General features: G+C 35.3%; 1 protein-coding gene across 1 annotated transcript in view; it reads left to right on the forward strand.

Moving 5' to 3' along the window:
- NDUFS4 (NADH:ubiquinone oxidoreductase subunit S4) overlaps positions 1–27,284 on the forward strand; it is a 124,020-nt gene that overhangs the window by 34,429 nt on the left and 62,307 nt on the right. The window contains exon 2 of the mRNA XM_068532730.1: positions 20,093–20,171. Coding sequence (XP_068388831.1) covers positions 20,093–20,171 — 79 coding nt within the window. The remainder of the gene's footprint in view (positions 1–20,092; positions 20,172–27,284) is intronic.

Here is a 27,284-nt window from a genome sequence, read left to right on the forward strand (position 1 = left end):
TTAGCTGCATTGAGTCTTCATTGCTGCACGCAGGCTTTCTCTACTTGCAGCAAGCAGGGGCTACTCTTTGTTGCGGTGCGCGGGCTTCTCATTGCGGTGGCTTCTCTTGTTGCAGAGCAGGGCTCTAGGCACACAGGCTTCAGTAGTTGCAGCATGCAGGCTCAGTAGTTGTAGCTCATGGGCTCTAGAGCGCAGGCTCAGTAGTTGTGGCGCATGGCCTTAGTTGCTCCGTGGCATGTGGCATCTTTCCAGACCAGAGCTCGAACCCGTGTCCCCTGCATTGGCAAGCAGATTCTTAACCACTGCACCACCAGGGAAGTCCCTGAGTTTTTCTTAAATGGTATGAAGACCTGTAAAACTCTTAATTGAGTAACAAACAGGTTATTTATTTTCATTAAGCTAACCACTATGAAGTTTAGTGTGTGTCTGTGTGTGTATCTTCACTTCTGTGTGGCCTTTTGTGCTTTTATGCATATGTATTTTGTTTTGTTAATGTTTATGAGGTGATAAAGTCTAGATTGTATTTCATATTACTTTAAAAAATTCTATTTGAATTTATTTAAACAAGTTAATACATCTGTTAAATTTACAGACATGCATTATTTTAAAAATGTACTGTATTTTAAACTAGTATGGCATTGCTAACTAGTACAAGATATTTTCAGTTTTTCTTTTATTAACAACTCATCTCTAGTTACAGTAATTTATTACTAAATTTTTCCTTGGTTTCTGCCTGATTTCAAAAAATGATTGTTCTGAAACAGGTCATGGGTAGCAAACATATACCATAGCAGTTTAGGATAATGAATTGTTGTTTAGTTAATTTTAAATCTGAACTTTTTTTGGTAGTTGAATTTATATCTTAGAATTAGCTGTGCTAAGCATTTATCATTTATATCTCATTTAATCTTCTCAGTATTTCTATGAGGTTATACCTTGGTTGACTAAAGGTAGACGATAACAAATTCTTAGGATAGGAATGGTCTGCTGTCCAGTCAGGTTAGGTAGTAGGGTTCACTATGAAGAGGTAGTTCATAGGCCTTATGATGAGAATCTTAGTTCACTGAAGATAAACAATAGCAGTAGTCTGATGGCAAGACTGGTCAAGTCAGGCAACAGTGGGAGATCCTAGGTGCAAATGGAGCCTTAGACCTTGAGTGTTGTTCTAAAAGTCTAGGCTACTGAGCTTGCTAAATTTTAAACCTTGTTCAGTGGTGCAAACGCAGATTTTGTAGACAGTCATAAATTTCAAGTACCACCATTTCATCAAGGAAAAATAATTTCTGTCTTGATTTATGCCAGTCAAAAAAATTCCTTTGTTATAAATTTTGATAATCATTTTTGAAATTCATGTCTGTAAGTAGCCACTTCTGGAGTGTATAACTAACCATCCCTAGGGTGTAGATTAAAATTAAGTTGTATACATTAGATGGTATTATTAATACTGAAGTTTTCTTTTTTTTTTTTTTTTTTTTTTGGCTGTGCCACATGGCTTACAGGATTTTTAGTTCCCCAAGCAGGAATTGAACCTGGGCCCTTGGCAATGAGAGTACAGGGTCCTAACCACTGGACCACCAGGGAATTGCCAAGATTTTTTTTTCTTACTTCAACAACTAGACTTAGCTAAAACATTTATTGATCCTTGACCAAGTGCCAAGTACTTACTAAGGCTTTATATATGTTGTCTCATTTAATCCTCACAGTAACCATATGCATTGAGTAAAAATATGGTCAACACTATTTTCCAATGTAATATTTTGAATTGATAATGCAGTCACAGAGTTCTGTGTATATAAAATAAATAGCATGTAAGGGTCTTCCTCTCATCTCCATTCTCCATTTACCACTGCTCTCCCCACCCCCACCCCCAAGAAATCATTGTTATCAGTTTCTTATGCTTGGAATTTGTCTATGCATATTCAAGCAAATACATTCTTATTTCTTTTCGATTTTTCCATAGATGAAGCATGCTAATTATAATATTATAATATTTTCCATTTTGTTTTCAATTTTACAACTTTTTATAAAAATCTTCACACATGCAAGAGAGAGTATAATGAATCCATAAACCTACCACTTAAATCTAACATTGTAAATATTTTGCTGTCTTTTGTTCATTTTGCATTTATGTATTATATGTATATAGATAAGCAAAATACATGTATGATTATATATGCATATATATGTATATGAGCAAAATGCACATACATATAGTCTTTATTATCTAATTTATTTGAAAGTAAATTATAAATATCGTGGTACTCCATCACTAAATACTTCCAGTTTTAAAAGTAAACTACTACCAGTCAATGAAGGATTTTAAGCAAAGGAGTGGCATGATAGGATGTAATTCACTGATGATGTGGAAGACGCCTTTAAGGAAGATAAGACTAGAAGCAGGGAGGCCAGTTAAGTGTTGGATGTATTAGTCCAGGTGAGAGGGAATAAGGACAGAAATAGAGTAATGGATTTTGTAGTATTTTGTGGTTAATTAGAAAAAGAAGTTAGTTGTTTACATTTCTTAGAGAAAATCTGGGAAATATGTGTTTGCTAATCCTTTGTAGGGTTCCCTTTCCTCTCTTGCCACTAAACGAACTGGTTTTATTTGTTATTGGAGGGAAAGGAAAGAACATTTATTTCTTTCTACACCAGACCCTCCATGTCAATTATTTAACATGTTATTTAATTCTGACAGTCATCCTGTGAGGTATTATTATCCTTATTTTTGCAGATGAGGAAATTGAAGTGCAGAATTGTGAAGTAATTTGTTCAGGATTGTTTTGCTCTTAAGTGGCAGATATGGAATTTTAACATGGCTCTGAGCAACTCTGAAGTCACTGTGTGACCATTTTCCACTTAAAAAAATGAAACAAATATGAATGTTAGTGATTTTTTTCTTCTCAATGTATTTGTAATTATTCTTAATTATGTAATCATCAGCCTTTAAGAAATAGTGTGCCCAGGTGTACCAGATTTCCTGATGGACATACACTCCATCTTTGAAATGAGGAGTAAGCAATACCTACCAACTAGCTTTCTCTTTGGTGTAACATTGCTAGATAATGAATGCTATGCTGTTCAACTATCATGTGTTATAATTTCTACATATGATTCAAACCAATCCCCGATCGTTTTATAGCAGTTAAAAGTTTTAAAGTAAAGATTCTTAAATTGAAGCAAATAAGCAACAAGTTCGAATAGTTCAAAGTGAAGATAAATGAAGATAAAATACATAGCCTTTTTCAAAAAAAGTTAGATGAGCTGTCTATGGTGAAGCAGTAGCATTAAAGGTGGTGTGAAGCAAATCATATAACAACTTTTTGACCCCTTCTGAGCTTTGGAGGCACAAGAAAATAAATCATGTTGACCTTAAAGACCAAAAATGTAGTTTTTTAAAGTGACATCTTGCTTCGCTTGAAAATAGTAACTCTCCATCTATGACACTTCTAACCTCAAACAAGCAATGTAAAACAGATACCATATAACTTACGTTCTCATATGGCATTCCTTAGAAAATTATTGAATAGAGAATTTTTTATCAAGCTACCAGGATACTAAACCCCAAAACTTCTGTGGCTTAAAATGACAAAGATTCGTTTCTTGTTCATGCTGCATGTCCCTGTGGGACAGCTGGGAGCTCTACTCCTCTGTTTGTCCTCACTTGGGTACCCAGACTAACCATCATTCTGACAGAGGAAAAGAGATAGGTAATTACACACTGATTTTTAAAGCTTCTGCTGGATACTGTAACTTACACCTCATTGGCTAAAGTAAGTCACATGCCCACACCAACTTCAGAGATGGCAGTGAAGTGTACACTCACCATAAGTTTGGAAGGAGAACTGGAATATTGGTGCACTGCCGTGATAACTAACAAACAGGCGTTATGAGGAACATAGAGAATTATGCATGGTTGATTCGTAGAATCATTTTTTTTATTCCCAAAAGGATGCTAAGTACCTTTGAAGTAATACTATTGTGATTAAATTAAGGATCTAGATGCTAAAAGATGAACTAGTTAAATAACTGAGAATGTTCAGTAGTTACTTATTTTACTGGAGGAGTCAAGTATTTCATCTGGGCTAGCTTTTCCTTGTATTTGTCCATTAAATTTTTGTAAATATATTTAAAAATATTTACTGTTATTTGCTTATTTGTAACATAAATCTTAGTGAAATAATTCAAAATTATCAACTATTTTTATGCAAAACAGTGGTGACAATGCAATGGTCTGAAAAATCACAAAGGTGGTAATTGGTATTAGGTATGGTAGCAAAGTATTACTTAATTTTTATTCCATAGACACACACTAGAAGTTTATAAAAAGTGAATAATTTAAAAAAATATGCTACATGAGGCAATACAAATGAATAATCATATTGAAGTTTAACATTTTCAATTTAGTCTTCTAAAAATTTGTAGAGACATGAGTGATTAATATATAGAGAGTACTTCTGCATACATACATGGAGAGGCTTTCTCTAGGCAAAGCTATAAATCTTTGGCTTTGACAAACTTTTGTTTGTATGTTTCTCTTTATTGGTAGTGTAAACCAGGGTTCAGCAGTTTCTTCACAAGGCATAGTCTTTTTTTTTTTATTGTAAAATACACATAACACAAAATTTACCATTTGAACCATTTTAAAGTGTAGTTCAGTGACATTAAGTACATTCATATTATTGTGAAACCGTCACCACCATATAGCTCTGGAACTTTTTGTCATCTTCCAAAACTGAAACTCTGTACCAGTTAAACAATAACACACCATTATCCTCTGCCGCTAGCCCCTGGCACCCACCATTCTACTTTCTGTCTGTGAATTTGACTACTTTCAGTACTTCATGTGAGTAGAAATCATGCAATGTTTGTCCTTCTCTGACGGGCTTATTTCACTTAGCATTTCTTCAAGTTTCATCCCTGTTGTAGCATATGTCAGAGTTTTCTTGCTTTTCAAGGCTGAATAAAATTTCATTGTATGTATATACCACATTGTTTTTAATCCATTTATCCACCAGTGGACACTTGATTTTTTTCACTTTTTGGCTACCGTCAATAATACTGCTATTAACATTTGGTGAACAAATACCTAGTTGAGTCCCTGCTTTCAATTATTTTGGATAATAGCCAAAGTAGAATTGCCTGATGATATGGTAATTCTATTTTTAACTTTTCGAGGAATTGTCATACTGTTTTCCATAACACCTACACCATTTTACATTCTAACTGGTGGTTTCAGTTTCTCCATATCCTTGCCAACACTTGCTCCTTTCTTCCTCTCTCCCTCCCTTGCCCCTTTTGCCATCCTAATGAGTAAGATGTAGTATCTCTTGGTTTTGATTTACATTTCCTTCATAATTAGCGATGTTGAAGATCTTTTCATGTGCTTATTGGTCATTTGTATACCTCCTTTGGAGAGATGTCTATTTAAGTCCTTTGTTCATTTTTTTTATTTTTAAATTTTATTTATTTATTTTTGGCTGTGTTGGGTGTTCGTTTCTGTGAGAGGGCTTTCTCTAGTTGTGGCAAGTGGGGGCCACTCTTCATCGCGGTGCGCGGGTCTCTCACTATCGCGGGCTCTCTTATTGGGAGCACAGGCTCCAGACGCGCAGGCTCAGTAGTTGTGGCTCACGGGCCTAGTTGCTCCGCGGCATGTGGGATCTTCCCAGACCAGGGCTCGAACCCGTGTCCCCTGCATTGGCAGGCAGATTCTCAACCACTGCGCCACCAGGGAAGCCCCTTTTGTTCATTTTTGAATTGAGTTGGTTGTTGTTTTGCTGTTGAGTTTAACTAGTTCTCTATATATTCTACATATACCTTGTCACATAAGTGATTTGCAAATATTTTCTCCAGCCCATTTCTTTTCCTTACTAAATTACATTCCATTGTATGGTTCTACCACAGTTCACCAGTTTACCTATTGAAGATGACATCTTGGTGGTTTCCAGTTTTTGGCAATTATGAATAAAGCTGTGATAAACATTCTTGTGCAGATTTTGTGTGGACATATGATTTCAGTTCAATTGGGTAAACCCTAGTAACACAGTTGCTGGATTGTATGTTGAGACTGTTTAGCTTGGTACGAAGCTGCCAAACTGTCTTCTAAAGTGGCTCTACATACCATTTTGCATTCCTACCAGCGTGAATGAGATGTCTTCTTGCTCCACATGCTTATCAGTATTTGGTGTCAGTTTTTTGGATTTTAGTTATTCTGATTACTATGTAGTGGCATCTCATTTTTGTCTTAATTTTCAATTCCCTGATGACATATGATGTTGAGGCACTTTCATATGCTTCTTTGCCATCTATATATCTTCTTTGGTGAGGTGTCTGTTCAGGTCTTTTGCTCCCTTTTGATTGGGTTTTCTTATTGTTGGAATTTTAAGAGTTCTTTATATATTGTAAATAAAAGTTATTTATCAGATATGTGTTTTGCAAATGTTTTCTCCCACTCTGTGCTTGTCTTTTCATTCCTTAAAGTGTCTTTCACGGCTTCCCTGGTGGCGCAGTGGTTAAGAATCCACCTGCCAATGCAGGGGATACGGGTTCGAGCTCTGGTCCGGGAAGATCCCACATGCCGTGGAGCAACTAAGCCAGTGCGTCACAACTACTGAGCCCACATGCTGCAACTACTGAAGCCCGTGTGCCTAGAGCCCGTGCTCTGCAACAAGAGGAACCACCGCAATGAGAAGCCCGCGCACCGCAATGAAGAGTGGCCCCCACTTACTGCAACTAGAGAAAGCCCGCGTGTAGCAACGAAGACTCAATGCAGCCAAAAATAAATAAATAAAATAAGTAAATTTATTTTTTAAAAAAAGTGTCTTTCACAAAGCAGAAGCTTTTAATTTTAATGAAGTATAAGTCATCTATTTTTTCTTTCATGGATTGTGCTTTTGGTATTGTATATAAAAACTCAGCACCAAACCAAGGTCACCTAGACTTTTCTCTTATGTTCTAGAAGTTTGATAATTTTGTTTCTTACATTTAGATCTATGATCTGTTTTTGAGTTAATTTTTGTAAAAGGTGTAAGGTCGGTGTGTAGATTCATTTTTTTTTGCATGTGGCAATGTTCCAGTTCCACTTATTAAAAGGTTGTCTTTTTTCCATTGGCTTGCCTTTGCTTCTTTCCCAAAGATCAGTTGACTGTATTTGAGTAGTCTATTTCTGTGCTGTCAGTTGTGTTTCATTGATCTATTTGTCTGTTCTTTTGCCAGTACTACATTGTTTTGATTACTGATATGTGTAGTGAATCTGAGGTCAGTGTCAGTCCTCTGACTTTGTTATTCTTTTACAGTATCATGCTATTTTGGGTCTTTTGTCCTTCTACATGAATTTAGAATCAGCTTTGTGATATCCTCAAAATAACGTTTTGGATTCTTGATTTGGATGTGCTGGTCTGTAGATCAACTTGGGGAGGACTGACATCTTAACAATATTGAGTCTTCCTATCCATAAACATGGAATAGCCCTTCATTTATTAGATGTTTTGTGATTTCTTTCCTCAGAGTTTTTTAATATTCTTCATATAGATGTTTTGTTAGACTTACCCCTAAATATTATTTATTTTTCGGTGCTAATGTAAATGATACTGTGTTTTTTGCTGGCTATATAGGAAAGCAGTTGACTTTTGTATGTTAACATTGTATCCTGCAAATTGCTATTACAATTACTTTTTAGTTCCAGGTGTTTTTTTGTCCATTCGTTTGGATTTTTCTATATAGACAATGATGTCATCTGCAAACTAGGACAGTTTAATGCGTTTCTTCCTAATAGGCATACTTTTCATTTCATTTTCTTGTTCTGTTGCTTTAGCTAGAACTTCTATACAATGTTGAATAGGAGTAGCAAGAGGGGATATCCTTGCCTTTTTTCCAGTCTTAGGGAAAGTGTCTAGTTACTCACCGTTAAGTATGTTAGTTGTAGATTTTATGTATATGTTTTTTATCCGATTGTGGAAGTTACCTTTTATTCCTAGATTCTAAGAGTTTTTAGCATGAATGGGTCTTGGGTTTTTTTCAGATGCCTTTTATGTGACGATTAATTTGGTCATGTGATTTTTCTTTTATAGCTTGTTGATGTACTGGATTACATTAATTGACTTTCAAATACTGAATCAGCCTTGCATATGTGGAATAAATCCCATTTGATCATGGTGTATAAATCTTTTTATACATTGTTGGATTTGATATGCTAATATTTTGTTGAGGATTTTTGCATCTATGTTCATAAGAGATATTGGTCTGTAGTTTTCCTTTTTTTAAATGTCTTTATCTGGTTTGAGCATTAAGGTAATGCTAGTCTCATAGAATAAGTTAGGACAGACATGCTCCCTTGCTTTTGTTTTCTGCAAGAGGTTGTAGAGAATTAGTATCATTTCTTCTTGATTTGATTCAGTTTCTTTACTAGCTGTAGGCTTATTCAGATTATTTCTCCTCATGTGAGTTTTGGTAGTTTGTGTTTGTCAAATAATGAGTCCATTTCATCTAAGTTATCATATTTGTGGGCATAGAGTTGTTCATAATATTTCTTTGTTATCTTTTTAATGTCCATGGAATCAGTAGTGATGATACCTCTTTTGTTTTTGAGATTGGTAATTTGTGTCTTCTCTGTTTTTTATTTTTTTGGCCATGCGGCTTGCAGAATCTTAGTTCCTCAACCAGGGATTGAACCCATGCCCTCGGCATTGATAGCATGGAGTCCTAACCACTGGAGCGCCAGGGAATTCCCTTCTCTCTTTTTTCTTGTTTAGCCTGGCTAGAGATTTATCAATTCTACTGATTTTTTTTCAAACAACAGTTTTTAGTTTTGTTGATTTTTCTTTTCCAATTGCCCATTTCCAATTTCATTGCTTTCTGCTTAATTTTTATTATTTTTTTTTCTTTTGCTTGCCTTAGGTTTATATTGCTCTCTTTTCTATAGTTTCCTATGGTGGAAACTTAGATTATTGAATTTCACTTTCCCTTTTTTCTAATATATGCATTCAGTGGTATAAATTTCTAAACACTGCATTTACTGTATCCCACAAAATTTGAAATGTTGTATTTCCATTTAGTTCAAAATATTTTAAAATTTGTCTTGAGAATTCCTCTTTGACCCATAAGTTATTTAGAAGTGTGGTGTTTAATCTTCAAATACAATTTATCCTTGAACAACACAGGGGTTAGTGGTGCCACCCCACCCAAATTTGAAAATTCATGTGTAACTTTGACTCCCCCTAAACTTAGTAGCCTGCAAATAGCCTATTGCCCGGAAACCTTACCAATAATATAAACAGTTTATTAACGGTTATTTTGTATATTGTATATATATTAGACTGTATTCTTACAATACAGTAAGCTAAAGAAATGAAAATGTTATTAAGGAAATCATAAGGAAGAGAAAATACATTTACAGTACATGTATGTATTTATTGAAAAAATCCACGTGTAAGTGGACCTGTGCAATTCAAACCCATGTTGTTCAAGGGTCACCTGTAATTAGGGATTTTCTAATTTTCTGTTACTGATTTCTAATTTAATTCCATTGTTGACTGAGAGCATACATAGTGTGATTTCTGTTTTTTTAAACTTTGTTAAGGTATGTATTATGGCCCAGAACATGGTCTATCTTGGTGAATGTTCCATGTGAACTTAAGAATGTGTATTCTGCTGTTGTTGGATGAAGTGTTCCATAAATGTCAGTTAAATCCAGTTGATTGATGGGGCTGTTCAGTTCAACTGTATCCTTACTGATATTCTGCCTACTGGCTCTGTCAATTACTATTAAAAGAGTATTGAAGTTTCCAACTGTACTAATGGATTTCTTTGTTTCTCCTTGCAGTTCTTTCAGTGTTTGCCTCACATATTTTGACATGCTCTTGTATGGCATATATACCTTTAGGATTGTTAATGTTTTCTTGGAGAATTGACCCCTTTATGATGATGTAATACCCTTCTTTATTTCTGATAATTTTCCTTGTTCTGAAATTTGCTTTGAGATTAATATAGCTACTGCAATAAGATTTGATTGCTGTTAGTATGGTATCAATATATCTTCTTCCATCTCTTTATGTTTAATCTGTCTGTGTCTTTATATTTAAAATGGGTTTCTTTCAGGAAGCATATAGTTCGGTCCTGGGTTTTTTTCATCACTGTGACATATTTTCTCTTCTAGTTGGTGTGTTTAGACCATTCTCATTAAAGGTGATTAGCAACATAGTTGGTATTAATGTCTACTATATTCATATCCTGTGCTTTACTCCTCCGTTTTTTGGGGTGATTTTTGTCTTGATTCCTAAGAATCCTTTATATATTCTAGATATTAGTCTTTTATTTACTCTGTGTATTGTACTTATTATCGCTGATATTTCCTTTATTTTAATTTAGTGTATAGTGCCTTCTGTTGTTCAGAAGTTATTTTTCTTTCACAGTTTGTGGATATTGTGTCTTGATTAAAAAACTCTTATGTTTTATCCCAGTAATTACACACACAACACAGTGTGTGTGTGTGTGTGTGTGTGTGTGTGTGTGTGTGTGTATTAATCCATCTGAAATTCCTTGGTGCATGCTGTAACTATTTTATAAGAATATTGAAACATTTTTCTTCCGTGAAAGGATAGCCAGTTGTCTCAGTTTCGTTTATTGAATATTCTAGCTTTTCACCACTGATAAGTGAAATTGCACTTGTATAGTAAATTTACAGATCTACATAATTTGGTTTTGTACTCTGATCTGAACTATTTATTTGATCTATGTGTCTGTGCCTGTGCTAATACCATGATATTTTAATTACTGTAGCATATTAATTGGCAAGGCAAATCCTGCCTTATACAGGCATACCTTGTTTTATTGTGCTTCACTTTATTGTGCTTTGCAGGTACTGCATTTTTTACAAATTGAAGGTTTGTGGGAACCCTGTATTGAGTCTGTCGGCACCATTTTTCCAACAGCATTTGCTCATTTTGTGTCTCTGTGTCACTTTTGGTAATTCTCACAATATTTCAAACTCTTTCATTATCATTACATTTTTTATGGTGATCAGTGATCTTTGATTTACTATTGCAAAAAGATTATGATTTGCTGAAGGCTCAGATGATGGTTGCATTTTTTAGCAATAAAGTTATTTTAAAATAAAGGTATGTACTTTTTTAAAAAAAGATACAACGCTATTGCACACTTAATAGATCACAGTGTAGTATAAATATAACTATCATATGCTCTGGGAAACCAAAACATTTGTGACTTGCTTTATTGCTATATTTGCTTTATTGCAGTAGTCTGGAACTGAACCTGTAATATCTCTGAGGTATGCCTGTAGTTGTTTTTCAAAATTTTCTTGGTTATTTTTGTGAATTTTTTCTTCCTGATGAGGATCATCTAATTTTATAAAAATTCTGCTAGGATGTTTAGTATTGTTATATTTAATTTGTAGATTAATAACTGACATCTTTATGGTAAATTAGCTTCCAGTTATTTACAAGGCATGACAAAGTACAGCAACTCAATTCCTTCCTTGAAGGCGTTCCAAACCAGTAAAGTTATTCTTTAATGGCCAGTGTAGCTCAATGATTTGACCTTCCTAAATATGGACTTTTCATATATTTGTTGTGTTTTGTAATATAATTTTCATCACCATGACATCTATATCTCTTATTCTCTTTGTTTTGAGCTCATGTATATTTATTTTGATATCCTGTTGGTATAAACTTGGGTGTATTTCTTTCTCCTTTACATTTTCCATCATGCCCTCCAGTTTCTTTGTTACCACCCTGTGAAACCTTGCCCACATTCTCCTCCTTATTACTCTTCAGTTCCATTCCAAAGTCTGGTATGTGAGCATAATTACTCTTATCCCTCTTGCACAAATCTCCTTAGTCTGTTGGATGACTCTCAAAGGATTACTTTAAGGTTTTGGCTTGAGCTGTGTCCAGAGGCACAACAGCTATTAGATCCTGCTACAAGTGCTACCTGGCTCAGAAGAAAGGGAAAATATCTATGAGCAGGATATTATAATTTTTACTGACTTGACCAGTTGAACATTTTAAGATAATATTAAGTACTTAGGTAAAGATTAGAAATTATTGCAATAAATCTGATTTAGAATTAAATAACTAATTCGTGAATAGATTATAAACTGTCATCACTGTTATTTCCACTGCATTAACCAAATTTATAGGATCTTTGCCTTTCCTTTTACTCTACATATTTTCCCAGAATATTAAGATGGTCTCCTGACCTCCCATCTTTTCTCTTTTTTAAAAAAATTTTATTTATGTATTTATTTATTTAGGCTGCATTGGGTCTTCATTTTTGCGCGTGGGCTTTCTCTAGTTGCGGCAAGCGGGGGCTACTCTTTGTTGCGGTGCGAGGGCTTCTCATTACAGTAGCTTCTGTTGTGGAGCATGGGCTCTAGGTGCGTGGGCTTGTAGTTGTGGCACGTGGGCTCAGTAGTTGTGGCGCATGGCCTTAGCTGCTCCGCGGCATGTGGGATCTTCCCAGACCAGGGCTCGAACTCGTGTCCCCTGCATTGGCAGGTGGATTCTTAACCACTGCACCACCAGGGAAGCCCTTGACCTCCCATCTTTATTTTTTCTGTTAACAATTAGTTCTTTCTTGCTTCTGTCTAGTGAGTACAGTATGATGAAGACAGTTTAAATTTTCTCTATAGATTTAAGATTTTGAAGAGCTTTAAGATCATCAACTTGAAGGTGACTGACCCAAATATCAACATATTTTAAGCTTGAGATAGTTATTGTGGCACAAAGTATATGGATATATTATTATCTTATTATTTCTGCTAGAACTTTTAGTAATATTTCCTTATGTTTTAGTATGGAACTGAACACTTTCTGATTTAATGTGAATTTGGGTTAATTCAGTTTGCAGTAAATTGACAACAAGCATAATTGGTTTTAGTCAAAAGGCTGAGGATTCATTGATTCATTAATAATTTTTATAGGATTAGGAATTTTACTTTGTCTATAAGTCCAGCAGACCATTTCTGGTCCCTAGAAGTTACTGGTTTAAATTTTTTTTTTTTTTAATAAGGTTTGTTTGTTTGTTTGTTTATTTATTTATTTATTTATTTATTTATTTATTTATTTATTTATTTATTTATTTATTTTGGCTGTGTTGGGTCTTCATTTCTGTGCGAGGGCTTTCTCTAGTTGTGGCAAGCGGGGGCCACTCTTCATCGCGGTGCGCGGGCCTCTCACTATCGCGGCCTCTCTTGTTGCGGAGCACAGGCTCCAGACGCGCAGGCTCAGTAGTTGTGGCTCACGGGCCTAGTTGCTCCGTGGCATGTGGGATCTTCCCAGACCAGGGCTCGAACCCGTGTCCCCTGCATTAGCAGGCAGATTCTCAACCACTGCGCCACCAGGGAAGCCCCTGGTTTAATTTTAATGTTTATAAAACCATATTCAGTTATTTGTAGGGATGTTTTTGTTATCTATAGTTGAACACAAACTACCCCAATATTCAGTTGTTTGAAACAGCAACAGTCATTTGTTTCACTCAAAAATCTGAAATTTGGGTAGGGCTGGCAGGGAAGCTTATCTCTGCTGCAGGTGGTGTCTGCTGGGATGGCTCAACTTGGGCTAGAGGATTCATGTCTAATAGCTCACCCACTTGGCTAGCAAAGTGGTATTGGCTATTGATTCCTCTTCACATGGGTCTTTGTGGGGCAGGCTGGACTTCCTCACAACATGGTGGCTGGGTTCCAAGAGAGAATATCCCAAGAAACAATGTTCTAAGAGACAAGAAGTGGAAACTGTTAGTTTTTTAAGGTATGAGCCTGGAAACACGCATAGCCTCACTTCCGTATTATATTGATCAAGGTGTCACAGGACTAGATTCTAGGAATAGGGAACATAGACCTCCAGCCCCTCATGGGAAGGAGGAGTGTCAAAGGAATTTGGAGCCATTTGGAGCAGTTTTCAAACTGCTACAATAATATGGGAGTTTTACTATTCTTAGTTGATAAAGTTAATTTGCTTCAAAGGGAGAATAGTGTTAGTACTTGGAGTCAGCAATATGATTCTTATTCAGATACTATTTTCTAGTGCAAATGATTTCTTTTTATCTTTTCACCATTAAGAATTTTTGAAGAGTATATTTTGAAGTATTAAAAACAGTATTTGCAAGACGTCTATGTGGAAAACCACAAAACTTTGATGAAAAAAAATCAAAGAAGATCCTAATAAATATACATGGATAGGAAGATTCAACATTGTTAAAATGTCATTTCCTCCCAACTTGATATATAGATTCAGCACAGTTCCAATCAAAACCCCAGCAAGCTACTTTGCAGATGTCAAGAAACTGATTCTATACTGGAAGGCAAAAGGCCCAAAATATTCAATATAATAGTGAAGAAGAATAACAAAGAGGACTGACACTAACTGACTTCAAGATTTAGTGTACAGCTGCAATAATCAAGACAGTGATCAGCAAATAAATCAATGGATAGCATTGATAGTCCAGAAATAGACTAGTCAAATATAGGTAACTGATCTTGGAGGAAGGAGGAAAGGCAATCCAGTGGAGAAAAGATAATCTTTTTAATAAGTGGAACTGGAATATAACCACTAAATGTAAGAAGCAAATGTAATCTAAATGTAAATGCAAATCTAAATGTAAGAAGCAAAACTATCAAACTTCTAGAACATAACATAAGAGAAAATCTAGGTACCTTGGTTTGGTGCTGAGTTTTTAGATACAATATGAAAAACACCATCCATGAAAGAAAAATATAGATGAGTTGGACTTCATTAAAATTAAAAGCTTCTGCTCTTTGAAAGACACTTTGAGAGAAAGAAAAGCACAGAGTTGGAGACAATATTTGCAAAACACATCTGATAAATAATTTTTATCTACAATATACAAAGAATTCAAAATTCAACAATAAGGAAATAAAATTCAATTTAAAAATAGGCAAAAGATCTGAACAGATACCTCATCAAAGAAGATATGTAAATGGAAAATAAGCATATGAAAAGGTGCCTCAACATCATATGTCATTAGGGAATTGAAAATTAAAACAACAATGAGATGCCACTACACACCTATTAAAATAGGTAAAATCCAAGAAACTGACAACACCAAACACTTGTGAGAATGAAGAGAACAGGAAGACTCATTTATTGCTGGTGGGAATGCAAAATGGAACACCCACTTTGGGAGACAGTGTGGCAGTTTTTTGCAAAGCTAAGCATAGTCTTAACATATAAGCCATGAGTTGTGTTCCTAGGTATTTACCCAAAGAGTTGCAAACTTATGCCCTCACAAAAACTGCACGTGAATATCTTTAGCAGAAACAACCCAAATGTTCATCATGAAATGAATGGATAAACAAATGTGTATATGGTTTTGAAAGTTGTAACTCCTTAGATTTTTAAAGAAAATCAGATTATGAGTTGAGTAGTCATTACATAGCATTTTCATAGGGGATTATTAAAACAAACTAGAACTATAATCAGTTCCACTTATTAGAATCACATAGACTCTTCAGTAGAAAAAAAAGGGAGAAACAAGTCCTCATTTTACACATTTACAAAAATGAAATTGAGATGCAGAGACGTTAAGTGATTTGCTCATAGACACAACAGTAAGTAGTAGAATTCAGAGTTAGAAATAAGATCTCTTAATATCCATTTCCAGGATACCTCATTGTCTTACAGGAAACTTATACAAAAAAACTAAATAGAATAAATTGTTTGTATACTCTAATAATAATTGATTAGTAACAGTCACAGCCCTCATAGTTTATCCTTTGGGCTCAGAATTAAGATTGACACTTAAGAAACTTGGAAATGTGAACAGACCAGTTAAAACAAATGGGTGGATAGCAAGGCAAGTTCATGAAGCAAACAAAATTTCTAAGTTTCTCAAAAATGGGTACTAGGGACTTCTTTGGTGGTCCAGTGGTAAAGAATCCACCTTCCAATGCAGGGGACGTGGGTTTGATCCCTGGTCTGGGAATTAAGATCCCACATGCCGCAGGGCAACTAAGCTCGCGTGCCACAACTACTGAGCTCACGCGCCTCAATGAGAGAGCCCATGTGCTGCAAACTACAGAGCCCATGCGCCCTGGAGCCTGCACACTGTAACTAGGGAAGAGAAAACCTGCACGCCACACTAGAGAGAAGCCTGTGCGCAATAACTAAGAGCCCGTGCGTGGAGACGAAAGATCCCGCACGCCTCAATGAAGATCCCGTGTGCTACAACTAAGACCCAACGCAGCCAAAAAAAAAAAAAGGGTACTAAATAGCAAAATAAAATTATCATTTATTTACTAATCATTACATATTAGTCATTTCTGTATGTACACTTAACTTCTAGTATTATGATACATGGCCCAATAAAATATGATTATTAATATTTGACCGTTTTTGCTTTGGGCTGTTGCTAATAATGCTGCTATGAATATTACAAATATCTGTTTGAGTCCCTCCTTTCAGTTATTTTGGGTATATACCCATAAGTGGAATTGCTGGATTACTTGTTAATTCTGTTTAGTTTTTTTTAGGAATTGCCATACTGTTTTCCACAGCAACTGCATTTTACATTCCCACCAGCAATGCAGAAGGGTTCCAATTTCTACATATTCCACCAATGCATATTTTTTCGTAACCATCCTAATGGGTATGAAGTGATATCTTCTTGTGGGTTTGGTTTGACTTGCATTTCCCTAGTGATTAGTAATGTTGAGCATCTTTTCACGTGCTTATTGGTTATTTGTAGATCTTTAGATAAATGTGGCTTCAAATTCTTTTCCCATTTGTAATTGGGTTGTTTCTTTTTTTCTTGTTTGACTCCCTCCTTTGAAACTCATTATTCCTATGTACCAATTTGTAGGAGCTCTTTTACCTTTTTTTTTTTTTTTTTTTGGCCCTGTTGCGCAGCTTGTGGGATCAAACCTGGGACCCCTGCCCTGAAAGCACTGAATCCTAACCACTGGACCGCCAGGGAATTCCCTACCTATTTTGGATACTGATCCTTTACTGTTTTGTGTTGTAAAGATTTCTTGTTTGTTACCTGTCTTATTCTTAATTTATCGTATTTTGGTTTAGAAGTTTTTATGTAGTAGCTTCTGTCATTTTTTACTTTATGCTTTCTAGGTTTTATATTTTGTTTAGTAACGTTTTTATACTCTAATACGACTAAAAATATTTTCTTTACTTCTTCCACTTCACTGTTGTGGTGTTCTTTACAGGCTAATAAACAAAAAGATATTTGCTATATAGTTCACATTTAATCTAAAATTAACTGTAGATTGTATTTTGTAGGTATAATTAATTAAATGCTGTGTTCGTAATTGACTCTAGATCTCTGTTGCTACCTTAACTATAATTGGAGGAAAATTTTTCTCCACATCTGAGGTTTGTTTTTTAAGAATTGCTGTCTCTGTGTTTCAGGAGTAGCTACTTAGCACATGACTTAATGTATATAACCCATATGCACATATATATACATATACATATATACATTGTGTGTTTTTTACTTAGGCAAATTTTCCTGAAATAAATTATATGTGAATATATTGTTTCAAATAATAAATAAGAATTTCTACTTATAATTTCTTTGCATTCTAGCCTATCCTTTTCTTACAAAAAATTTTTATTTTGATTTTTAACTCTTTCTGGTAATATTATTTTACTTAACATCTTTTGTCTTTATTGTGTTGCCTTTTACATACAGGCTGATAAAAATATAAGCATAATTTTTCATCTGTGTATTTGTTTATAATAGTTATCTGTTTACAGAAAATGACATACAGCTTCATTCTTATGATTAGTTGGAGATCAACCTAAAATTATTAAAATATATCTATCATTAAAGTATATATACTTTAACATTTTAAAAAATTTACTTTGGGTTACAACTAATGTACAATAAGATTTTAACATACAATTTGAAAGAAAATTGTTTAAATCAATCAAACCTACTGTATAATTTTAAGTTACACGTTTCGTGGATTACAGAGTTTTAACCTAATTTCCACTATTTTGATCTAACACTTCTATTCGTTAAAGGAATTAGGTAGTTCCATTTTCTTGAAATATAGCTATATTTTCTTTTCCTTTTAAAATATTTGTTTATTTAATTTATTTGGCTGTGTCGGGTCTTAGTTGTGGCATGAGGGATCTTTTGTTGCAGTGCGGGGGCTCTAGAGCACGCGGGCTCAGTAGTTGTGGTGCGTGGGCTCTCTAGTTGTGGTGTGTGAGCTCAGTAGTTGTGGCCCACTGGCTCTAGAGCGTGCGGGCTCAGTAGTTGTGGCGTGTGGGCTTAGTTGCCCTGCGGTATGTGGGATCTTAGTTCCCCGACCAGGGATCAAAGCCACGTCCCCTGCATTGGAAGGCAGATTCTTACCCACTGGACCACGAGGGAAGTCCCTACATTTTCTAATACTTCTAATATTCCAAGTTTTCCTGAGTTCCCTTATATTGCCTCACTTTTTTCTTGCAATATATGGATTTAGTTATAAGTACTCAAAATGTTCTTATTGTCATATTATTGCTCTTAGTGATTTCCAGAGTAAATAGATTTTAAAAGGTACTTAATTATACTTCTTTAGTATTATAACAACTAGAACATATATTTTAACTGTTTGTATAAATAATTTAAAATAATATCCATGTAGATGTATTTTGTGTGGATATATTTCTGAGCAAGGTATTTATAGTGATAATGAATTGTATTAATTAGGGAAAATAATTGATATTTTAAAACAATATATGTTCATGAAACAAAGCCTTTTGTATTATGAGTTATCTTTATGTTATTAGTGGGTAGATTTTCTGTAAAGCTGTGTACAGTGTAGCTATTGAAAATGGAACATTTGGCATGAAGTTTTGCATGAATTATTGGTGATTATATTGCATTAAATAAAAGAATTGAGGGCTTCCCTGGTGGCGCAGTGGTTGAGAATCTGCCTGCCAATGCAGGGCACACGGGTTCGAGCCCTGGTCTGGGAGGATCCCACATGCCGCGGAGCAACAGGGCCCGTGAGCCACAATTACTGAGCCTGCGCGTCTGGAGCCTGTGCTCCGCAACAAGAGAGGCCCGCGCACCGCGATGAAGAGTGGCCCCCACTTGCCGCAACTGGAGAAAGCCCTCGCACAGAAACGAAGACCCAGCGCAGCCACAAATAAATAAATAAATAAACCCAAAGTTAAAAAAAAAAAAAAAAAAAAGTTGTGCCATTTAAAAAAATAGGATAAAAAAATAAAAAAATAAAAGAATTGAATACTCTATATTCAGTTGGTTTGGAAACTCAAGTCAATTGTGTATACTAACTTACTTTCTAAAGAGAAATCTACATAGGATGGTTTAATATTTTGGAAAATTCTAAAATGCTAAATTGTCACAATCATCGATGGCTATTGCATTCATTAGTATAAACTACAGTGTGTACATGAAATAAAAAAAATCTGTTAGCTTTTCATAATTTCCTTGGGGTGAGAGTGGGACCATGCTAATACAAAGGAGTTAGATTCTGTGCTGATTTTATTTCTGACTTAATATTTCTATTTCAGCTATTCAGACTTTATTCAATTCTGTGAATGGGTCACAGGATTAAACCAATAACATTGTTTTAAATGATCATGCAAATCATTCCTATTTAAACTTTTGTTTTGAAATTAGAGTGAAGGAACTTCTTGTTAACATTATGTAATTAAATTCTACAACTTTTACTTTAGTCCATTAAGAATATGATGGAGATTTTTCTTTTTCTTTCTGATGCCATCATTTAGGAATCAGCATTCCAGAAGTGTTGATATAGCTTTGCATTTTTCTTCCTTGTAATGACAAACTAGCCAGTGTGCATTCATAGAGAGCAGAACAGTTCTTGTCACTGGCGGCCCTTCTATGACAGAGAGCCTATAGACTGCCATAAAGTACAGCCTGTTGTGAACTGTCAAGTGAGAGTCTGCCAAAAACTCAGCAGACAGAACTAATTGGGGAGAAAAAGGATTTTTGTGCCCTCTTCTATTTCTTTCTATTCTTTTTGTTTTATAAGACAGATACTGTTAAAGTAGCAGGTTTCTGAAAGATTTGTCTGCCTCTCTTTTCTCATTGCATGGATCACTTTTTAACTTAAAGTCTTTCACTGCAGGTTGCTGAGCACTTCCACATGGAGGTTGGCACAGGACCAAACTCGAGACACGCAACTCATAACGGTTGATGAAAAATTGGTAAGAATTCTCTACTATACACTGCTAGGATTCTGCCTTCAGGGTTATTTTTGTACAACAGATTTTTCAGATGGTGTTCTGGGTTCTTCTAGGAAAAGTATATATAAATTTTAAGAAGAAATAATCATTACAAAAAGATAATTTGTGTTAAGCATTTTACACAAATATTAAATCATATACAAACATTAAAATTACAAACGGCTTCCATTTTTGTGGCATTTATAAGTAGAAATCAATATTTTTATTTTTGTAATGAATATATTATTTTTAATTTTCTCAGTTACACTCCTATTTAAGTTGTAAGAACTTACCAGTACTATCTAAAATTAAGTATATTGGGTGTTTCTGGAACCAATTATTGTAATTGTTACTGTGTGTATATATGTGTGTGTACACACACACATCCTATTTCTGCATTATGCATGAGAGATTACAACTACCAATAAATGAATAAGGTTCTTCTGTTAATCAGCAGCAGATAATAGAATTTTGGTAATCGTCACTTACAGAATTTTTCAGTGTGTGGTGTTACTTTAGATGTAACTTGTTATTTATGCTTATATTGTACAATGACATAAATTTTGTAAAGTTTCTAAGACTTCTAGTAAAAATGTGTAATCATATAAACCTGCTTTTCATTTTATATCTGGTTTACAATTATCAGATATATGAGTATGTTTCTTAACTACTCCCTTTCTAATTGTACATTCTTTTGTCACTTAATTTTGAACCTGTAAACATAATTTAAATAATGGGTCACACTTAAGTTTCTGTTTGCACCATTAAAGATATAAACAGATAAATAAATAGATAAATGCAGACAATTTGGAAGGCTGGTTATGCCTAAGACTGGTTGCTTTTGTCTTTAAATTATCTCTTAGATCTGCCTCCTGACCTTGCCATCATCCTAGTCAAGGCTACCATCATTTTTCACCTAGATTGCTGCAGTGTTTCTTAATCTCCATAGATACTTTAATCTTCCTCTAATTCATTTTCCACAGATAACCAGAATAGTCTTTTTTAAATGCTGGTTGTGTCATCCTTCTGTGTAAAATCCTTTGGTGTTTTTTTACTGACCTGAGAGTAAACATTAAAATCCTATCATGGCCTTTGAGGTCTTGTGTGATTTAACTCCTACCTTTCTAAGTTTATCTTTTACACTTTTACACTGTCTTTTACACTCTGTGCTTCAGCCACACCACGCCTGGAACTTGTTCTTTCCTGCTTCAGGGCATTCAGATTTCAGTTAATTATGCCCAGCTGCTTTTTACCAATTCCCTAACTCTATCTACCTGTTCATCAAGGTACCATCTACCTGTTCATCAAGTGTTAATCAAATGTCACTTGCTGGGAATTCCCTGATGGTCCAGTGGTTAGGACTCCATGCTTCCACTGCAGAGGGCCCAGGGTCTGTCCCTGGTTGGGGAACTAAGATCTTGCATGCCACGTGGCTCAGCCAAAAAACCCCCAAAAAAACCAAACAAAAAAACCAAATGTCACTTGCTTAGTCAAGTATAAGAGAAATGAGACAGGTGTGTGTGTGAGAGTAGGAGGATTTACACATGCCACATGTTCATTAATTAATGAGGGTACTATTATTTTACCTTTTCCAATGACCATCTCTTTTAAGCCCCAAGAGATTACTTTCTTGTTCCAGTATTATGAGGTTTACTCTCTATAATAAAGTTTCAAATTTTAGAGAGTTTGTTAGTAGCACTTCTGAGTTCTTTTCTTACTATTCAGTTTGCAAAATGAATAAGTCAGACAGCAATCTATTGCTCTAAAAAGGTGCTATGAAGCATACCAGAGAGGTATACAGACTGCTTTGAATTTTGTGCTTTTAATGATATCCCCTAAAATCAGTTGTATAGTTTTAATGAATTTTGTTGCCCTTTTTAGATTTTCCCTAGCTTTGTTATGTCTTTCTTGAAGTATAGTAGTCAAAATGTCAGTGTGATATTCCAGTTGAAATCAGTTGAAGTCTTATGTATAATTATTCATAGTTCTTGAAGTGATACTTAATATGGATAACTGAAACCCATAGGTAATTTTCAAACCTAAGTTTTTGCCATTCATTTAGTTTTATATTAAAATGAAAGTATTAAATAATCAGATAGGTAACATAATGCCAGTAGGGGTTTCATGTCTTCTTGTTCCTACACACTGTTGGATGGAGAGTTTAATAAGTAGCATAATGACAAGACCAGGGGCTGAAGGGTACTTCCAGAAATATTGAGCAATTGGAGTTGATTATGCTTGCATTTTGAACAAAAAATGATTCTAAAAATGTGTATATCAACATTAACGATAAAAATATTTCAAAATGTGAAGTAAATCCTCATGAGTGTTTTAAAAGGAGATGTGGGGCTTCCCTGGTGGTGCAGTGGTTGAGAATCTGCCTGCCGATGCAGGGGACACGGGTTCGAGCCCTGGTCTGGGAAGATCCCACATGCCGCGGAGCAGCTAGGCCCGTGAGCCACAACTACTGAGCCTGCGCGTCTGGAGCTTGTGCTCCGCAACAAGAGAGGCCGCCACAGTGAGAGGCCCGTGCACTGTGATGAAGAGTGGCCCCCGCTTGCCGCAACTAGAGAAAGCCCTCGCACAGAAACGAAGACCCAACATAGCCAAAAATAAATAAATTAAAAAAAAGTAAATAAAAGGAGATGTGGAAACAGCATTTTAATGTCAGTATTATATAAGGTAAACCCATTTGTTAACTTAGTATACCATTTTTGTTAATTACTCAACACTGCTGTTATAGACTACTGTTATATTTGTATCTGAAATTGGATAGAAGCTTGAATCTTAATTGGAAGGTAAGGGAACTAGCTATTAAGATTTCTATTGAACACTGTTATATAATATATTTTTAAAATTAATACAGGTATGCCTATTAAAGCCCAGTGATTAAGCATATGGACTAAACTTAGTTGGGGACCAAGTTCAGTGGTTACTCTAGTTTTAGAAAATGGATCTTAGGAATTTAAAACCAAAGGATAACTTTAGATGTTTCCTAGTTATATTACTGCATCAGGTTGTTTTTCATCTAAAAAATTGTTTAACCTTTTATTCAAGAGAAATCTTATGTGGGAATTCAGTTAGTAATAAACTAGAGAAAAGCTGAACTGCTGGAGGGTGAGGGTTGAGAACATGAGGGAAGAAGACCTGTAAGTCTTCCCTAAGAACATCCCCCTCTGGGGACTTCATAGAGTGAGAGTTGGAAGGATAATTTAATGTTCTGCCCTTTTTTTATTGGACTGAACAACTGGTTCTTAAACTTCTGTTTTAAAAATTTCCAGCTGATTCTCATTTCTTTTGAGGCTGCTCTTTATGTTACTGATCAGTCATAATTATTAGAAGCGTGTTTCTTACGGAGAAAAAAATAGTCTTTAAAACAAATGAAGGTGGAATAATTGTATATCCAAATGCAAAAAACCAAAAAACAACAAAAAACTTCATTCATACCTTGCACCATACTTAAGAATTAACTCAAAGCCCTAGATGTAAACTCATAGTCCGAAATATAGAACTGAAAATTGTAAAACTTCTAGAAGAAAATGTAGGAGAAAATCTTTGTAACTTTGGTTTGGATAAATGTTTTTCAGCTGTAACACCGAAGCATAATTTATTTTTAAAAAAATTATGAAGTTGGACTTCCTCACAAATAAAATTTTCTTTCAAATTACTTTGAAAGACATTGTTAAAAGAATGAAAAGACAAGCCATAGATTGGGAGAAAATATTTGCAAAACATGTATCTGATAAAGGAATTATATCCGAAAATAAACACCACTTATAACTAAATAATAAGATATTAACTCAAATAAAAATGAGCAGACACTTCACCCAGAAGGTACTCAGATGGGAAATAAACACATGAAAAGATGCTTAACATCATTAGTGATTATGAAATTGCATATTAAAACTACAGTGAGCTCCCACTACACACTTATTTGAATGGCTTAAAAAACCTGACCATACCAAATGCTAGCAAGGATGCAGAGCTACTAGAACTCTCATAGGAATGCAAAATGGTACAACTATTTTGGAAAATAGTGTGGCAGTTTTTTATAAACATATGCTTACCATATAATCCAGTAGTCTCACTTCTGAATATTTACCGAAGTGAAATGAAATCTATGTTCACACAAAATCCTGCATGTAAATGTTTTTAATAGCTTTATTAATAATTCCAGTAACTGGAAACACTCTGACTGTCAGTGGATTTCTGAACACTGATTAGGAACAAGCATGCTTCTTATTAGCATGCTTATTAGCATGCTTTATGCTAATAAGAAGCCAGACTCCAAGGCTACGTACATACTGTGTGATTTCATTCATTTGACATTTTAGAACAGGCAAAACTCTAGGGACAAAAAACTGATGAATGGTTTTCAGGATTGGATGTGGGAGGAGGAATAAACTATAAAGGGCATTAGAAAATTTTAGCGGGTGATGGAACTGTTCTATATCTTGATTGTGGCGTTGATTTTTTTGTCAAAACCGATATTTTTTGTGATGCATTTGTTAGAAAAAAACAGAACTGTACACTATAAAGGATGGATTTTACTGTTCATCAATTTTTTTAAAGGGAAAAGGTTGTTTCTTCATTTGGTGCTAAGCTGTTTCTTTATAAATAATGTCCATTGGTTCAAGATCTGCCCTTGGGCTTCTCTGGTGGCACAGTGGTTAAGAATCTGCCTGCCAATGCGGGGGACACGGATTTGACCCCTGGCCTGGGAAGATCCCACATGCCGCGGAGCAACTAAGTCCGTGCTCCACAACTACTGAGCCTGTGCTCTAGAGCCCGAGAGCCACAACTACTGAGCCCGCATGCCACAACTACTGAGCCCACGTGCCTAGAGCCTGTGCTCCGCAACAAGAGAAGCCACTGCAGTGAGAAGCCTGTGCACCACAACGAAGAGTAGTCCCCGCTCACCACAACCAGAGAAAAGCCCACACGCAGCAATGAAGACCCGATGCAGCCAAAAATAAAATAAATAAAATAAATAAATTTATTTAAAAAAATAAAGATCTGCCCTAATAATACATGGGGCATGCCATTTTCTACATGATAGCTTTCTGTATATTTGAAAACAGCTCTTTGGTCCTAAATCAGTGGTTCTCAAAGAGTGGTGGGGGGCTGAGGGAGCAAGACCCTTGTAGAAGGTCCACAGAGTCAAACTATTTTCATAATTATACAAAGACTTTATTTGCCCTTTTCACTGTGTTGACTTTGACACGTATGTTACAAAAGCAACTGTGGCAAAACTGTTAGCACCTTAGTGTAAATCAAGGCAGTGGCCCTAACTGTGCAACCTGTCACTGTATACTTCACTTCCCTGCATTCGAGGTTTCTTAAAAAAGAAGCTAGTTTCACTTAATGTCTTTGATGAAGCAGTGAAAATTATTAATTTTTAAAAATCTCAATTCTGCATGTACATCTTTTTTATGTTCCATGTAGCAAAACAGAAGTATGCATAAAACTCTTCGGCATACCGAAGTACAGTTGTATCAAGGAAAAACACTTGTATGGTTGAGTTGCTGTTGCAAACTGAACCTAGTCCTTTTCTTCATGGAACACCTTTTAGGTGAAAAAAACAATAACAGATGACAGACACATTATGGTTATTCAGTATTCAGTACGTGGCAGACATCTTTTCAGAAATAAACCTGTCACTTACAGGAAGTGTTGCCCATGATAAACTTCAAGCTTTCGAGTGAAAATTAGAATTTTTGTAGAACTTGATTCTGCCACTGATCTGAATGAGCACGACAACTTCCCAGTACTTAAAGACTGTTCTAATGGGATTGGTAGTGATATTAATGAATGTGACTTTTAAAAGACTGTGTAATGAAATATGTTAACATTTGGAAGATCTGCATACTTCTGTGAACCAGTATTTTCCGTAACTAACATATGATGGTTATAAAATCATGAATGGGTAAAACTTTCTTTTTCTTCTTTTTTTTTTTTTTTTAAAATAAATTTATTTATTTTGGCTGCGTAGGATCTTCGTTGCTGCGCACGGGCTTTCTCTAGTTATGGCAAGCCGGGGCTACTCTTCGTTGCGGTGTGTGGGCTTCTCATTGTGGTGGCTTCTCGTTGCACAGCATGGGCTCTAGGCACGCAGGCTTCAGTAGTTGTGGCACACGGGCTTCAGTGGCTGTGGCTCGCAGGCTCTAGAACGCTAGCTCAGTAGTTGTGACGCACGGGCTTAGTCGCTCTGTGGCATGTGGGATCTTCCCGGGCCAGGATCGAACCCATGTCCCCTGCATTGGCAGACGGATTCTTAACCACTGCGCCACCAGGGAAGTCCTGGTAAAATTTTCAATTAAAGTGCAAGAACCAACCATGGATTTAATGAGAGAATGAAAATATTAAGGTTATTAAAATATTGCTCCCTTCTCTAATTACATATCTGTGCAAGGATGAGTTCTCTTCATATATAGTAAGCAAGACAACTTAGCCAACAGTTTGAATGTAAGAACAGAAGTTAGAATTCAGTTGTCTTCTGTTAAGCTAGACATTAGAGATTTCAAAAGTGCTACTCTTCTCAAATTTTTAGTTTTTGAAATATTTTTTATAGTGTTATTTATATTAGTATATAATCAGTTTATTATTATTTTAAACTAAGTTTATGTTTACATTTTTCTCCATTTTAATTTCTTATATGATTAATATCTATAGGTATATCTCATATAAGCAAAATCTCACTGGGGTCCCAATAATACTTAAGAGTGTAAAGGAGTCTTGAGACCAAAATGTTTGAGAATCATTCTCCTAAGTCTTCTCTTTTCTGGCTTAAACATCCCCAGGGCTTTGGTTCATTTTACATGAGTTTCAGTTAATTGATCATCTTGATTACCTTCCAGTTTGACTGAATCCCTTTTAAAATGTTGTTGCCAGGATTTCTCATGATACTCTAGATGTATGGTGCAGGATATGGTGGGGATTATTACCTCTGTTCTTTTTAATCTTAGCAGTCTAGTAAGGCAACTTAAAACTTAGGTCCTCATACTTCTTCCTCATGTGGATTTCATGGAGAGCTAGAACCTCAGACCCTTTTTTATTTGTCCTGTCATGTTTCATTTCTTTCATCTTAAGTATATA

This window comes from Eschrichtius robustus, chromosome 2 (genome assembly GCF_028021215.1).
Source record: "Eschrichtius robustus isolate mEscRob2 chromosome 2, mEscRob2.pri, whole genome shotgun sequence".
Lineage (NCBI taxonomy): Eukaryota > Metazoa > Chordata > Mammalia > Artiodactyla > Eschrichtiidae > Eschrichtius > Eschrichtius robustus.